The sequence below is a fragment of the Takifugu flavidus genome, chromosome 12, assembly GCF_003711565.1.
Source record: "Takifugu flavidus isolate HTHZ2018 chromosome 12, ASM371156v2, whole genome shotgun sequence".
Classification (NCBI taxonomy): Eukaryota; Metazoa; Chordata; class Actinopteri; order Tetraodontiformes; family Tetraodontidae; genus Takifugu; species Takifugu flavidus.
The window spans coordinates 7,039,271-7,054,756 of NC_079531.1; the positions used below are offsets into that span (position 1 = coordinate 7,039,271).

The 15,486-nt window shown below is 46.2% G+C and overlaps 1 protein-coding gene across 1 annotated transcript; it reads left to right on the top strand.

Moving 5' to 3' along the window:
- The first annotated feature begins 911 nt into the window (after positions 1–911).
- Positions 912–8,337, top strand: capn12 (calpain 12). Its single transcript, XM_057050125.1, has 21 exons — positions 912–1,416; positions 1,785–1,854; positions 1,957–2,075; positions 3,490–3,623; positions 3,766–3,937; positions 4,008–4,091; positions 4,231–4,316; positions 4,390–4,467; positions 4,642–4,829; positions 4,896–5,200; positions 5,378–5,451; positions 5,573–5,695; positions 5,886–5,922; positions 6,000–6,071; positions 6,151–6,196; positions 6,461–6,522; positions 6,684–6,752; positions 6,845–6,923; positions 6,999–7,115; positions 7,206–7,258; positions 7,337–8,337. The coding sequence occupies exons 1-21, from the start codon at positions 1,213–1,215 to the stop codon at positions 7,361–7,363; spliced, it is 2,199 nt and encodes a 732-aa protein (XP_056906105.1). The 5' UTR covers positions 912–1,212; the 3' UTR covers positions 7,364–8,337.
- The last annotated feature ends 7,149 nt before the right edge of the window (positions 8,338–15,486 follow it).

The window sequence follows — 15,486 nt, forward strand, 5'->3', positions numbered from 1 at the left end:
TAGCACCTTATATTGGTAAAAGTAGCTTCTATAGGGCTAGTTAAGACTTTCACTTTCATTTAAAACATTTATAAATGCGAGGCAAAGATTTAAAAAAAAAAAAAAAAGATCTGAAGGAACTTTTTTGGACACTTAGTACTTTTCCCTGTATTTTTTATGTTTTTTGGTTTTTTTAGTCGGATCTCGGGAAAATTAATTTCTGCTGAGCTTCAACTGAATTTTTTTTAGGAATTTAATTTCAAGATAAGTATTTTTGCAGCTGTTAAATCCGGTTGTGGATCTTGCTCCAAATTTTTATTAAGGAGTAATTGTTAATAAATCATCTCTTGAGGAAACCTGAGGCTGTGGACTGCAGGACATCTCCAAGCTGGAGACATGTTGCAGTTAAACTGTTTATTGCACTATTAATACACCTCCAGTAACGTCCCATTTGTTGGTCTTTAATTGGGGGGGCTCATGTTCAACGCAAAACACTGATATAGTTGACCATTACACTTTAACTTTTTTGATTGCCATGTTTGTACTAACTTTGACCTATTATAAAGGCTGGATTGTTACAGTAATAAATATCATAAAACACCAGATCAGACATTTTATAGCTCTGCTGGCAAATATTAATAGAACTGGCGGTTCCAGATCCAGTTGGGCCACCTGCACTGGTGCGCGCACTGTGAAGTTGTGATACCCCCTAGTGCCCAATTTGGTGAATTACACCCCCTCTTCTACACGCTCACCAAATCTGTTCAATTGATCACGAAGTTTGCAAATATGTTTGCTGTTTGTGTCTGGACATGATGGGGCATCAGACAACACAAAATGTGTTTAGCCATTGATCAGATGGTTACACGAGCTCATATTTCAAACAGACTTAAAAGACGGAAGCTGACCTAAAATTTGCTGCAGTGTTTGCGGCCATGGCTGCAGAAATGGCCAATTATCATCACTTCATGACCTTTTTCTGCGCGATTATGGCGTTTAATGGGCAGTAAATATGTCAAGATCAAAGTTGCTGGTGGCACCGTGTCATTAGTTGAACTCCGGTTCTGCGTGGCCCTCCCGGCGCTCCACACGCCTTTTTCGGGCTGCAGAACCGGGGAGGCGCTCCCTGCGGGGCTACTGCCAAACGGGGTGGGTGTGTGCGTGTATTAGCCTATTTAAGCATCGGCTGTGCGCACGTTGTTGTCTGGGGTGAGACATTCGCCCATCGACGCAATGGGGACCGGCGAGGAGACCCCTGGACTGGGTTCCATCGAGAACCCTGTCAGGTTTAAAGATCAGGACTTCAAGAAGCTCCTGGAAGCGTGTGTGAAGTCAGGAGAGCTGTTCGATGATCCGGCTTTTCCAGCTGAGCAGAAGTCCATCGGCATGCCGGAGGATCCGGATCCAAAGAACGCCATAAAGTGGCTGCGCCCCAAGGTTGGTTCCCCATCATGCACTTAGAACTGTCGAGAAAAGTTTGTCATGTGGACCAGGCGGCGTCGTTTAAGGTGAGATGAGTCACTTCCGGTTTGACTTTGGAAACAACGTGACAAAGGTGCGATGTTTTCTGACAACTCTGCGGGTTTGACGGTGATTCACGCAGGTGTGGCTCACCTGAGGAGCTGGACTGAGGGCCACATCCCCAGATCAGGAACAATGTGTTGTCTAATCCCTCCTTTAAGGTCACCTGCATGTGACTCAAATTTCAAAAGGATCCCACTGTGATCTTTTGGTTTCTTTTGGTCATTTTTCTTTGGCATTAAATCAATAAAAAGCATTATGTATGTCTTGTCCCGTTTCTGCAGGAAATCGGTAAGAACGCTGTGTTCGTGGAGGGAACCACTGGAACCACTGACATCTGCCAGGGCCAACTGGGTGAGTCCCCCCCCCCCCCCCCCCCCCCCCTTTATCCGGCTTGGCAACCAGCTACATTCCTCAATAAACTCGAACCATATTGGCTTTTTGTGTCTCGGTCAGGCAACTGTTGGCTGCTGGCCGCCCTGTCCTGCCTGACCATGCACCCCACCCTGTTTGTGAAGGTGGTGCCGCCGGGCCAGAGCCTGTCCCAGTCGTATGCTGGCATCTTTTATTTTCGGGTGAGTCTCTGTGGCTGAGATGGGTTCCTTATTGAAGGCGTTGCTGCAGCAGGTTTGGGACCACAAGAACTGATCAAGAAGCCTCCAGCCGGAGCCGATTCGTGCAAAGGCCCTAAAACTAACCTCAGTCAGGATACCTCTCCTAGGGGAGGATTCTGATTCTTGCCCTGCGCTTTAGGGTGGGCCAAGCAGTCGGGTCACGTCCTGTACTCATTACAGGCCACCATGTTTATTGGAATTGTCAATAATTTGAAACCGCAGACAGGGGGAAGGCGGGAGAAAACAAGTTGCTTTTATTAATTTTTATTCATTTTTATTACAGTATAAGCTACTTTAGGCCCAGAGGATATTGTATTTCCACTCGCAACATCAGGTGGTCTTTCTCTTCGGTGTCAACGTGAGCCTGTTTCTTTACCTCTGACACCCGGATCGATGGATTAGTGCGCACATAAACCAGGTTGAAGCGGACACGGAGGTCATTTTACACGACTGTAATTAATTTTTTTTCCACCCGTGGGATTTGACCTCTTGCGAGCTGTGACAGGAGTCGGCAGGCGGGGCGGACGAGAGGCAGCTGATGCTGCTCCGTCAGGCTGATGTTAGCATGGGAGAGCGGCCCAGACACGCAGGTAGTGACTCCCACTGGGACAAACCTCAACAGGCACACGGTGCTGGTATGAAAGGCCAGTTCTGGCCTGTTCTTGGCCACTAGCTGTAGGCTTTCTGCAATGTAGTAATGTATTTAAACAGCTGCTTGTCGCCTCAGAAAAATCCCGTTTTAAATCACCTGACTGTCGATTTAAATTCATAAATGTAGACCTGTGGCTATTTGTACTTTCATTTGAATGTATTAATGCACTTAATAAACAAATCCACTCTTTATTTGTTCTTTTAAATGATTTAAGTGGAGATGAGGAGGGATTTGATCGCTATGGCGATAGCATTCATGCTAATGTGAGCTTCTATATTTTCTCTTTGTACTTGTTAATATTGTTGTTCCAGCACCTTCGACTTTGTTTCAGTGCCTCTGTTAGCGACTCTACATAACTAACGGGACTGTAGCCTCGGCAAGCGCAGCGGTTTGTGCAACACTCGCCAATTCTGGCTTAAACATTGTAATGTTTCCTGAGCTCTTTTCAAGAAGGTCGCTAGAGGAAATAAAAACATTACAGAAAACATGGACTGAACTAAATAGAGCATATAAAGTATTCAACCTTCATTCTGCAAGAGGATGTATGTGCATGTGATGACCTCATGACCTTAAGAAACATATATTTGGGCTCACAGTCAGGATAAAGTGAATTTTAGATTTCCCTGGTTAGGTGAAGTGCTTTATCTCTTCCTCTGTGGTATGTTTCTTCCTCTCTCTCTCTGTCCATCTTTGTCTCTCTCTCCCTGGGTGTCGTCTGTACAGTTCTGGCAGTATGGTGAGTGGGTGGAGGTGGTTGTCGATGACAGGCTGCCAGTACGCGGAGGACGTCTGCTCTTCAGCTACTCTCACACTTGCAACGAGTACTGGAGCGCCCTGGTGGAGAAGGCCTATGCCAAGTCAGTCGCCACTATTAGCATATGTTTCTAGGTTGTAATGTCTGAGGACGCCCACTGCTTTCTTACGGCCGTGCGCATTTACATGGATGTCGCGAATAATCCACCGTTACGGGAGAGGATTTACTGCAGCGCTCCTATGTAGGTTAATCGGATGCTACGGCAGCCTGAAGGGAGGGAACATATCGGAGGGGATGGAGGATTTCACAGGAGGCATCGCCTACTCCACCAGGGTGTCTTCTCGCACGCCACGGGTCCTGTGGAGGTCTCTGACAGCCGCCCTGACTCGAGGCAGCCTGCTGAGCTGTTTCATAGAGGTACAAACACACACACACACACACACAGATGCCAGTAGAGGTTGATTGCCATGTTTCTCTGTCGTCACAGGCTGGCAGCTACCAGGAGGTGGGTAAAGTGACAGGAGAGGGTCTGATAAAGGGCCACGCTTACGCCATCACCGACACCGTAAAGGTCAGTGCTATAGCGCAGCAAACGGCGACCAGATGATTTCAACTCGGCAGCCGTTGTCTCTCCCATGAAAGGGTTTAATTCTGGTGGTGATTCGCAGGCGCAGGATTTTGCCATCGTTTTTGCCGTCTTTGCATTTCAGGTGCTGAACGCTTCGGTTGAGACTTTGCTGCTGAGGCTGAGGAACCCCTGGGGCTTTGTGGAGTACAGAGGACCATGGAGCGACAAGTGAGGAAGCCTGTTGCTAATGCAACGCTGTAAGAACAAGCTGACTGACGAAGATGTGGGTGTGTGCGCGCAGAGCCAAAGAGTGGGACGATGTGGACGAAGCCGAGAAGGAAAAGATTGAACTAATAAAGAAAGAAGATGGAGAGTTCTGGTGAGAGAGCCTTCATTTCATCTGGTTGCTATGTTGTACACGACATGCAATTAAAGGAAACAAATGCCAGTTCTTATAATTTGGTTGTTTTGGTGGTGCTCCAAAGCTTCTCCCACATCTGCACTGACAGCAGATCACCTGTGTGGGCTTTCTGGCCCCTGCTGTCTCTGCTAGGATCAGCGTTGAGGATCTCTCCAGGCTCTTTGACGTGGTGGAGCTCTGCAGCGTGAATCCCGACACTCTGACAGAGGAAAATCCGCCGGCCTCTCCCGTCCCTCCCCCCTCCTCCACCTGGACTATCAGCGAACATGAAGGATTCTGGGTCCCGGGGAGCTCCGCCGGCGGCAGCCGCAAATACAAACGTGCGTTTCAGACTCTCTACTCCGCATTCAAGCTCGACCTGTGCCTCACTCTCTCCTTTGCTTTAGGGTCATTTTGGAAGAACCCCCAGTTCCAGCTGGTGCTCAGAGAGGGGGACCAACCGGATGACGGCGATGAAGAAGACGAGGAGGACGAGGAGGACGAGGAGGACGAGGAGGACGAGGAGGTCGACGGAGACGACAGCGACGAGGAGACTGCAAAGGAGGAGAGAGCCGAGAAACGGAAGCAGAAGTCCAAACGCTGCACCGTGCTGGTGGAGCTGCTGCAGAAGAACCGCCGGCAGAGGGACAAGGTCCACTTCCTCTACATAGCCTTCCACGTCTACAAGGTCGCCGCTCCGCCCCCCCTCGCTGTCAGAACAAGATCACTTTGGTTCCGAACAGACTCTCACCTACTGTACACTTGTGTCACCCCTTTTTTACAGGTTCCTTCTGACGTGAGTGTCAGCTCATCAGCAGCTTCCTACCTTTTATGTTATAGAAAGCGCATTTCTTAAATTTGGACCATGTTGCCGTGCGTTCAGTTCCAGAGTGCGTGTCTGACTCGCAGCTTCTTCATGAAAAATAGTCCCGTGGGCCGATCTGGGAAGTATAGAGCTCAGAGGTAAAAGGCATTTTACACTCATGTGCTTTTTCAATGAATTTTCTGCAGAATTTTTATTTTGGGAAGGATAAAACTGATTTTGAATGTTTATAAATTTGATGACGAATGATCTAATTCTCAGAGGTGTTTGGCGGAAGCTGCTTCTGGACCCAGGGAGATACATCGTGGTGGCCTCCACCTACAGACCCAATCAGTCCGGGGAATTCTTTGTCCGCATTTTTTCCAAGACTGGAAACACTTTGGGGTAAGAGTCTTTTTCCAAGGCCCGGGAGTGAGAGTGAACAATTTTACCCCCGATGGATGAGCGATTATGTCTAAAGTTTAAGTGTAGAATCTCCCCACATCATGCCCTTCCTTCAGATTCACATGTTTGAGATGCATGTTTAGGACTTAAACTCTATCATTTCAGATATAATGTGAGCTTTGTGTTTCAGGAAAAATGACTTTAGCTGCTCCTTTGACTTCCTGCCAGTGAGTTCAGTTCAGAAATGTTTTTTTTAATGACCCCAGGAGCAATTAAAAACCATATTGGTTTGGGTGTCAAATAGGTTATGGCAGCTCCTGTCTCACCTGATGATCAAATGAGAGTTCAAAAGACGTTTGATGAGGCGGCCGGTCCGGTAAGAATTTCTCATCTTCTCCTAAAAGTGTATATTTGAAGTCTGAATTGAAACAAAATGTCTTTTGCTTCCCTCGCAGGATGATAGAGTGAATGCTAAGGAGCTCATGGAGCTGTTCAACTCAGGTTCTTTTCATTAAACATTTCATATTTTATGTGGAAATAAAAGAAGAATCATCCAGTCAACTCTAGCTTGCGGTAACCACATTTACCACTAGGGGGAAGCAGAGCAAACTTAGAGCCTGAAAGGTTGGAACGGAGGAGCCAAGAGGTCAACAGTCAGAGACTCTTCTGCTGTTTTAATAAAAACGTCTAATCTTTGTCTTTGCCCTCAACTTAAATGTCTCGAGAGATCTTTGCATCAGCATGTCACTGTATGTGTCATCACAGCTCTGGACAAAGATTACCATCTGCCACTGGAGACCTGCCGACAGCTCATCTTTGGCGAGGATGTATCCATTTGTCCTCTTTTTTTTTCTTTTTTTTTTTTAAAATTGATTGACTTGTTTTGATTTAAAGTTCTAGAGTCACATGAGTCGAGTTAATTTAACTGGCAGAGGTGGAGATACATGTTTTATCCTGTTCTTTGGAATTCCTTAACTTGTGCTGGCAGACGAAAGGACGCGCCAGTCTGAGCCGTAAACAAGCAGAAACCTTGCTGACCACCCTGCGCCAACTGCAGGTAGGAGAAGGCAGCGGGGGAAATGATTTGGATCAACATGAAATTAAAGTTCACCTTTCACTGTCTTATTCTAACATATCGTCCTTTCCCAGGCCATTTTCTTCCAGTTTGACGAGGACTCGTCGGGCACCATGAGCCCCTTTGAGCTCAGCGCAGCCCTTGAAGCCGTCGGTACGCACGCGTCCTGCACGGGTTACCTGCTGCCCGGTTGACCTCTGACCTCCATCTGTCCTTCTGCCTGTCCAGGGATGCAGTGCGACAGGAAGATAGTTGAGCTGTTGTCTGAGCGCTTTGCTTCTGGAGCCCTGCACGCGCCCTTCCACAGCTTTGTCTCATGTGTCACCCGGCTGCGCAGACTCTTTGGTAACCTGCGCACTGCTGCGCTCCTTAGAATGATTAAAATCTAAAGCTATCTGCAACTTTTGTAGTCATTTTCTCACCTCTGCACTCTAGCTCTGTATGAATCAGAGACCAGTCGGGAGGTGAAAGACAGAGGGATCAACTTTGTAAGTTCCACTCACTCACTCACTCACTTCGTGGTGTCAGGTTTTTGACTCTTTCCTTCTTTTTCTGTCTCTGTCCAGTGGCTGCATCAGTTCCTCACAGTGTGAAGATGCTTCCTGACTTTCTGCTGCTGGAAATGTAAACTGTCCGCACCAGTTCCTCTTTGTTTTAGTCTTTTATCTTTGGGCTGCATTAACATTTTAATGCTCTGTGGCTGCAAAGTGCCCCTTATGAATTCTGACACACTCTCATTATATATAGAATCCTATAAATGATGACCACATAATGCAATGTGTGATAGTTTAAATGTGTTTTTACTGAAAGGTCAAAGTTTATTTTACTTACTCACCTTCTCAAAGGGATTCTATATGCTCAAACTTCATTTAATTTCTCAGAATTTCTTTTTAAGGTATTGAAATTTCATCATACGGCAGACCATGTGTAATATTGGAACACACACAAATACACACACAAATGCACACACACACACACACAGAGTGAGTGCTGCCTGCCCCACTGAGGGTGTGAGGCTGATGTCTCAGCATCGCTACATGTACCATCTCTATTCTTATCGCAGTGACGCCATGCGCAGCGTCAACTCGCTCGCCCCCTCCACCACTACGTTCCCTCCATCCCTCCATCCCTCTCTCTGACTCCCCCTCCTTGTTCTCTCCAGAAAAAGTCTCCCAATCTGCATCCACCTCCTTTTTATTGCACTAAGGCTGCACACAGATGCTTGTATGCTTGGCACCCGTGCATGCACACACATGCATAGACACACATGTGCACACACGCACCCTTTGTACACATGGGACTAATAATAGCACTTCCTCCGGTGTTAGGTGAGTAGGCTACACACAGGTTGTCCCCGGCAACTGGTTAGATCTATATTGTGATAGAGTGAAGAGGAGGGACAGTGAAGAGATGGCCCTCATCTTCCTCTCAGCTCTCATCATCATCATCATCATCATCATCATCATCATCTATCATTTAATGTCTGTGTCTCACTGGACACTGGTGTAATTGGATGCTCACCTAGTGTCACATTCACAATAAAATGCATGTTACTTTCCATCTTGAATCATATTGGTGTGTTCTCAATATAAAGATAAATGAACTTCTGATGTGAATGAAAGCAAAGGGTAATGATGGAAATACGACACCGTCTGTGGACACTGCCTCATCTAAACTATTAAAAATCTTACCTGCTGTAATTTTAAAACTGTCCCTGAAAGAAACATAGCAGCATATATGAAGTAAAACATCAATAACAATTTTAAATGAAATATCCCAGTATAATTTGTCCCAAGTCTAAAGGAGCATCAAAGGTTGAGGGGGGAAATGTGTTACTGCTACACGCCGCTAGAGGGCGAACAGCATGATCCTGAAGGTCGGAATATTAAATAATTTGGAGTCACTTTAGGAGGAAAAACATGTTTAAGGAATATTGGGTCGGATAAAATCTTTTTTCTATCCTTTGGGTTTAAATCATTAGCAGTGGAACAATCATGATCCGTGTGGTTGCGTTGAACAAACGTTCTAATAAAGTAGAAAATATTGACCCTTCTGAAAGACCAAGAGGGAAAGAGCAAATAAGATAAAAATCCACCTAATTTTGGTTTGAAATCATTTCTGAAGGCACACAAATGGGGCAGCTGTTCACCATTCGTATATCTGTTACATTCAATGCAGGAGAGACCTGACCCGACACCTGACCTGCTTATCTTTAAATGGCAGTTCTTTCCTTTTTACAGGTTTCCTGCTCTTTTGGAAAGCCTCATATTCACGACAACGGTGTGATTTTTTTTATAGCTTCATAAATAAAGCGGATTAAATCTGTCGTTGCGTAAAAGGTGTGGATCAACAGCACACGTCAACAAACACCATCAGATAAGAGGCAAGGAAAGCGCTTTGTAACTGATCCAGGAACTTTGGTCCATGACTCTCTTCTGTCTCTGTCGTCCACAGAGGCTCTGCTCATCCATCCTCCTGCTGCACCCCCCTTCCCCCCAGCCCCTCCCCAGCTGTCCGGTGGGACGCGATGATGCTCTGACAGCTCGGCGTCTGTTCTTGGAGGTGCTGGTATTTCAGTGGCACAGAGGCGGGGGCTGGTCCAAGAATAGCAGCGGAGTTGTAGTATTTAGTGTGGGAGTGGGAGATCTGGGGAGGGCTGGGCTGGTTGGAGATCAGTGAGATTTGAAGCCATTGTGCAGACAGAAGGGGACCAGGAGGGTTGCGTAAGTCAGCGCTCTGCCTGCAGATTTAGCCCGGGCTTGCTCACGCATAAATTTGATGAGCAGCGCCGTCTCAGTCGTCAGAGCTGGGATATTTAAAGATGGGAGTGTGCGTTGTCGTGGGACGTGGGGTGTATTTATTGTGCTTATTTATTAACACGTCCTGACTGACGGTGGATGATTTGACAGGGAAGCAGCAGGATTTAGATCGGTGTTAAATTTCTCCCATTTAATCATCGGTGCAGCACCGTGGGGGCTATTAAAAAAAACAACAGCTCTGTTGTGGCGAGGTGAAGGACAGTGTCACCTCACTGACACCCCCGACTGTAACTGTCAGTGTGTCTCATACTCTAACATAAAAAATGCACTTTAGTTTAATGTGACACCACTGTTGCTTTTCTCTAAATAAACTCATTGCGTGCGTATGGCTGGAGGCGGCAAAACACGCTTTAACAATGCAAAAATTCTTTCCGGTTGCACCCGGTCAGGCAGGAGAGCTGGTCGAGACCTCAGAAGGCCACCTGAACCATCAAGTCGTTAAAAATATAAACTCGTATATATAAACACATTATAAACTCGTAAAAACGACCTTTGCGCACCAAAACGCGCTCGCCATTAGTCCAGCTAATAAGTGGCGCAAATCCCGCGGGAACCTGAGCAAGCGCGAACGTCAAACCGATGCCGTCAGACGGTGGTGGTGGTAACTCGACTGCCCCGAGCACCAGTGTCCTACTCATGAGTCAGGCAGCAGTTACCTCGCAGTGTGGTTCGTTTTATTTTTCACTTTTAACATAATATGTGGCTGCAAGCGACAGAATATATTGTACGTAAACAAAACCCAAAAACATCGTTTGATTCAAAGACTGACGAAACCATATTCCAGAGCTGATGGGGGGTCACTATAAACCTGCAAGTGGCTGAATTTTGTGTTGAGACTTGCTAAAAATAAATCTCAGACTGGTGATGTGCTGACGTTTGACCTTCTAAAACACTTATGACCTCTGGAGCTCAGCCTTGGTGACCACAGGGTTCTTGGTCACATTTTTTTACCCAGACCTTCTCCCCCAGGCCGCAATGCCAACCTGCCTTGGTGGAGGCCGTCTTTTTGACCAGTGAGAGAGTATCTGTCCAGACCATGACCACAAAGGGACAATCAAGGTCTAGAGACATGTCAAAGGCTCCAAGTGTCTATTGGGCTGAATACTTCTCAGTGTAATATTCTAGTTTTCCTTTTTTTCCCCAGTCAGAAATGATCACAAAATCCCTTCTTATCCTTCAAGGAGCCGAGCGGCTGTGCAACGCCAAGTACGTCAGAATCCACCAGACCGTCGCCAGGGTGTGTTAATGTTGAGATATCCCAACCGTTGATCAACACAGAGAGGGAGGATGGGGATTAGCGCGCGAGCATGATCTGGGATAAAGCAAGGAGCGTCCCTGAAGGCTCAGAAAGATGCTCTCATCATTGAGGGAGTGTCGGAGAGCAGCGAGATCAGACGGCCGAACCTCAGAGGAAATGACATCAAAGAGTCGCACAGAAGCGCACATGGCCGCGGCCGTGCACAGGTGGACGGTGTGACGAGAGAGCGAGGGCTTGAGATTGTTGTGTGGGCACATAAGGTCTGCAAGGTGTGTGTGTGTGTGTGGGGGGGGGGGGGGTGATGACGGGGATGCACACTCATAGCCCTCTACCTGCTCATCCATTTTTTTGTTTCTCCCTTTCTCTTCATTGGCTCCAACCCTCCATCAGTCCCCTTTTCCAAGCCCACTCACTCCCTTTATTCCTCTTACTTGCTGGTCCCTGAAAAATAGGACAGCCTTTATGTAAGGAAGAGAGGAGGGGGGGTCGGGGGGGTGCCGAGGAAAAGAAGCTGAAACAAAGCCTCCCAGAGAGAAGCGGAGGGTGAGGAACGAGTGGGGGAATAATGAAGTTGGCAGGCTCTCCTCGTCCAGGTGGAAGATGACTAAGTAGATAAATAGTGCAGCCATTTCTCAATAATATTTTACATTTTACAGACTGTAGCAGTTCTATGCTCCAACTGTCACAAGACATTTATGCATTTCTAACTCAAAAATGTTTGTTCATCATGTTGTGGACATACAAGTCTGCAGCGATTGAGGAACACAAACCCTTGAAAGGCATTTTAAGTCTAAAGGCCAGACCAACTGAGAATTACCGGCGTAAATGTTTCCCGATGAACTCAACAGCCGAGTACAATGCAATTATCGCGAGACGTAAGTAGTTCGGGAGCAGCAATAGCTCAGGCGTTATGTCTTGAGAGCTTCATAAAATGGGTTTATGGGAACAAGCGTCACATCAACCAGGAGCGACTTCAAGATCCGCCTGAGTTGAAGGAGGGTTGAAGCAGCTCCACTTCCACACCACCTACTACCGGCAGGAAAACAGGTGCAAGTGACCGTACGTTTTAAAAACACATATATTTAAAAATGAAGCTGTTCATGTCTTTGTTTGATCATTACACTTCTGCACGATTGATGTTACTTCTGCGTTGTTCCAACATGTGGGATCATGACTGGCCACGGCTACCGAACTCTTCGACCTCAGATTTCGTGAGTACGTCCTTTTATTTTCACCTTAATTTGGACTTTTTCCCCACGTTATTTAATCCTTTCTTTATTCCTTTAATATTATATAAGATGATATGTCACAAATCAGTAAAAAACCCTTTTGTATTGTGACCTTTACCGATGTATCGATTCTGTCAACACTTTCAGGGGCCGCTAACATGTCCAAACCCAGTCCTCAATGGCGCTGCTCCAACCGGGTTTCCTTCCTACCAGGCAGAAACCACTTACCAATGGAAGAGGGGTCTCAGGTGAACGTGTTATCTACCCGGTAGGACAGAAAACCCAGATGGATTCCAGCCTTTAAAGACTGGGTTTTTGGTTGGTTGTGCATGTTCATCACTGAAAGGATGTACGGCACATGGCATCTGTTCATGCCGTCAATACCTAATTAAAGTCTGTGAGCGTGGGGAGGAAATGTTGGAGTTCAGAGAATCAGTCGGTGCTTCAAACTCTTGTTTCATAACCGCCTGTAACTAAAGAGCCCCTCATCTTCCTCGCCCTCAGCCTCTTCCTCTTTCTGGCACCTTGCCTCTGTGACTGGCAGGGAGCCTGTTAAAAGTAGGCTAGGTTTGACGCGCTGCTTGTGACTGAGTCACGGTGAGCTGTGGAGCAACCAAACCCACTGATTCCATTTAACTTTAGGCATCCGACTCCCATGCAGTGCATGATACAAAAGGGCTCTCTGCACCCCGATGCTGACGTTTATGGCTGCGCTTGCAACAGAAATAAAGGCGGATGCTCCCGGAGCTGTGAGTGAGCGCCAACACGGTTATTTAGGGACAAGCAAAGTTGGCCACATGCTGTGTAAGAGCCCAAAAATGTAAATTAGATTATCCCTAATTGCAGTTTCAAACCAGCACCACGCACCTCTGCCACACAAACTGGTCTACACAGTTTGCACTTTAATGCCATAATAGCTCATTTGCAATGGGTCAGGTATGTCACGGTCAACCGTAGCCTCACTTAACTCCAGATGGAATTAGTGTAAGAGGCCTGATGCAGCTCCGTTCTGAAACCGGATGACGTGAGAGGATTTTTTTTTAGTTTCACAAAAGCTCACAACTGATGCCGTGACGCATGCACATTTGAATGTGCATGCATGAATGGGTTTCCTTCTTCACAGTAAATTCTTATCTTTGTGTTTGCGTGTGTGTGTGTGTGTGTGTGTGTGTGTGTGTTGTGATTCAGAGAGAGAGAGAGAGCGCTCCTGTCTAAACACAAGCTTGCTATTCAACTGGAGTGCCACAAGAATTCTACCACATAAACATGAGAGCATTAGAATAAACAAGAGAAAAAGCATGTGGAATCAAGGAACAAGAAAACTGGAATGTCTTGAAGTAGGACTCGGAGCATCCAGGCCATCTAATCCTTCCAGGAAATGTTTTGTGCGGTCGTTGTGTGAGGCTGACACGAAATATGGTCAGAACTATATGGTCACAGCATCTGAGTAGCCACTAAAAGGAAGAATATGCGGCGTCATTCTTTGAATTCTTTTTGGCACACAGTTCAGGTGATTGCATTCTTTTAACCAGTTCAGTTTAAAGCTCATTGATGACCCAAGAGGCATTTATAACTCAACCCCTTTACTTCCATTTGACAATTATTACAACGTAACTACTTAAACACTGGGTAGATTCAAATGTGCTGATATAACTTGACTAGATGTGAATTATGTTCACGCTTGGATTTCTTGGATCAAGGAGATGCATCATCTTTTGAACAGGCGCCCCCTGCAGGCAGGAACCTCTTGCGAGTTTGTGGCTTGTATGTAGACTGCATTACCACACACTTCTCTGGCTTCCATGCAACGTTTCCTTGGCCAAGACCATGTTGATTAATGGCTCATGAGATAGATTCTTAGAAACTGCGGGGGTGAGACGATGAGGTTCCTTGGCTCCTCCGCCGGGACAACGTGAGGAGGTGATCCGTTACATCAGGACGGACTGATAATGACATTTACACACCTGAGCTGTAACTCCACCATCCTGTCAGGACAAAGCTTCACAGAGAAAAATGGATGAGGTTTGTATCCTGACTGTTTACTTCCCTGGCTCTTCTTTCAAAGGAGTTCTTTTTTAGCCCCCAACCCGCAAGAAAAGAAAAAGAAAAATTGGACCCGCTGCCCTCTGTTTCTGTTCTATCATCACCAAGCGTTACATAAATACAGACAGATACAGGCTTGAAAACGTGCACGTGGCCAGATGTGCTGGGATTCCCCATGTGGCCTCCAACTGCTGAGTTGAACTTTTCTTTTATTCTGTTATTGTCTTCTCACGCCTTATTAATTAGTGTTGCTGAGCGCTACATCTGGCTACATCTCCTTTCCACGCCTGGCACCAGCAACCTTCCACGTGGGGCGAATAAAGTTCTTGATTTGTCAACCAGATTAAGTGCAGATGCCATCAATCAATGTGGCGAGTCACGAGGCCCTCTGTGTGACTTGTAACTAAGTAAAGGGGGTGTCCTGAGTTCAAGGCTAGGGTCGATCTGGACGGAGAGCCCAGTTTTTGCTTTAAATTCACCTCAGTTTCATTATGAAGTCCACAGTCCACACATGTAGGGCAGCTCTGCCAAAAGTGGAATTACTGGGTTTAGACGAGAAGTTGTGTTATTAAACAGTCACGTGGATGAAGAAGCAATAGATAACACAGTTAAGGATTCCAGCCAAAAGTTGCATAAAGTCACAAGAATTCCGAAACACACAACCAGTCCAAGCAAGTGCAGCTTGAGTTTGTCTCTCACACAAGGCTCCTGTTGAAGACAGTGAAAAGTGGAGGACATTCTTGGGTGGTTAGGGAAAAAGCTGAGGTTATGAGCCATTCTGGTTGGCCCAAGAGCGAGAAAGAGGGATCATATTTCAGTGAGGTGGGGAGAGTTATGCAATGTTGTGTGGACACACAGCCAGAAGGGGTGTAAACACAACTGCTCTGAAGTGGGACAGGCCTTGTCGTTGCCTGGTAATAAATATTTTGGGCACCGAGACAGGAAATACAGGGTTTGGCCATGTGAGCATGGGCAAAATGTTAGTGGCTTCCCGAAAATATGCTAAGAGACAGGGAAAATCAAAACAAAGCACATTACAGCCCCCAGACAGAGCTGCTTTTTTCTTTCTTTCATTTTTTTGTCTAGAGTCTGGAGGTCCTTGAGTAGTAAACAAAGGCTCAAAAACACGAAATCTAAAACCAAGACAGCCATTTGAGTAACTGGATGTCAAAGAAATACAGCATTTACAGGTTACATACACTCAGAGAGTTATGGAATATTATAAAAAAATATATATTAAGGTGTATTTTTTATAGTGATGGTGCAATATAACAGCTTTACTGTCACCTTGAGATCACTGTCACCTTACAGCAGTTTGATGTTTAAAAGTGTTATTCTTTGTATGAAATCAATTTTAAGGGCTTGCT

Coding starts and splice junctions, on each gene's coding strand:
- capn12 (XM_057050125.1), top strand. CDS start 1,213: ATGGGGACCGGCGAGGAGACCCCTGGACTGGGTTCCATCGAGAACCCT. Junction 6,197..6,460: donor CATGGAGCTGTTCAACTCAG/GTTCTTTTCATT, acceptor GTGTCATCACAG/CTCTGGACAAAGATTACCAT. Junction 6,924..6,998: donor CGCAGCCCTTGAAGCCGTCG/GTACGCACGCGT, acceptor CTGCCTGTCCAG/GGATGCAGTGCGACAGGAAG.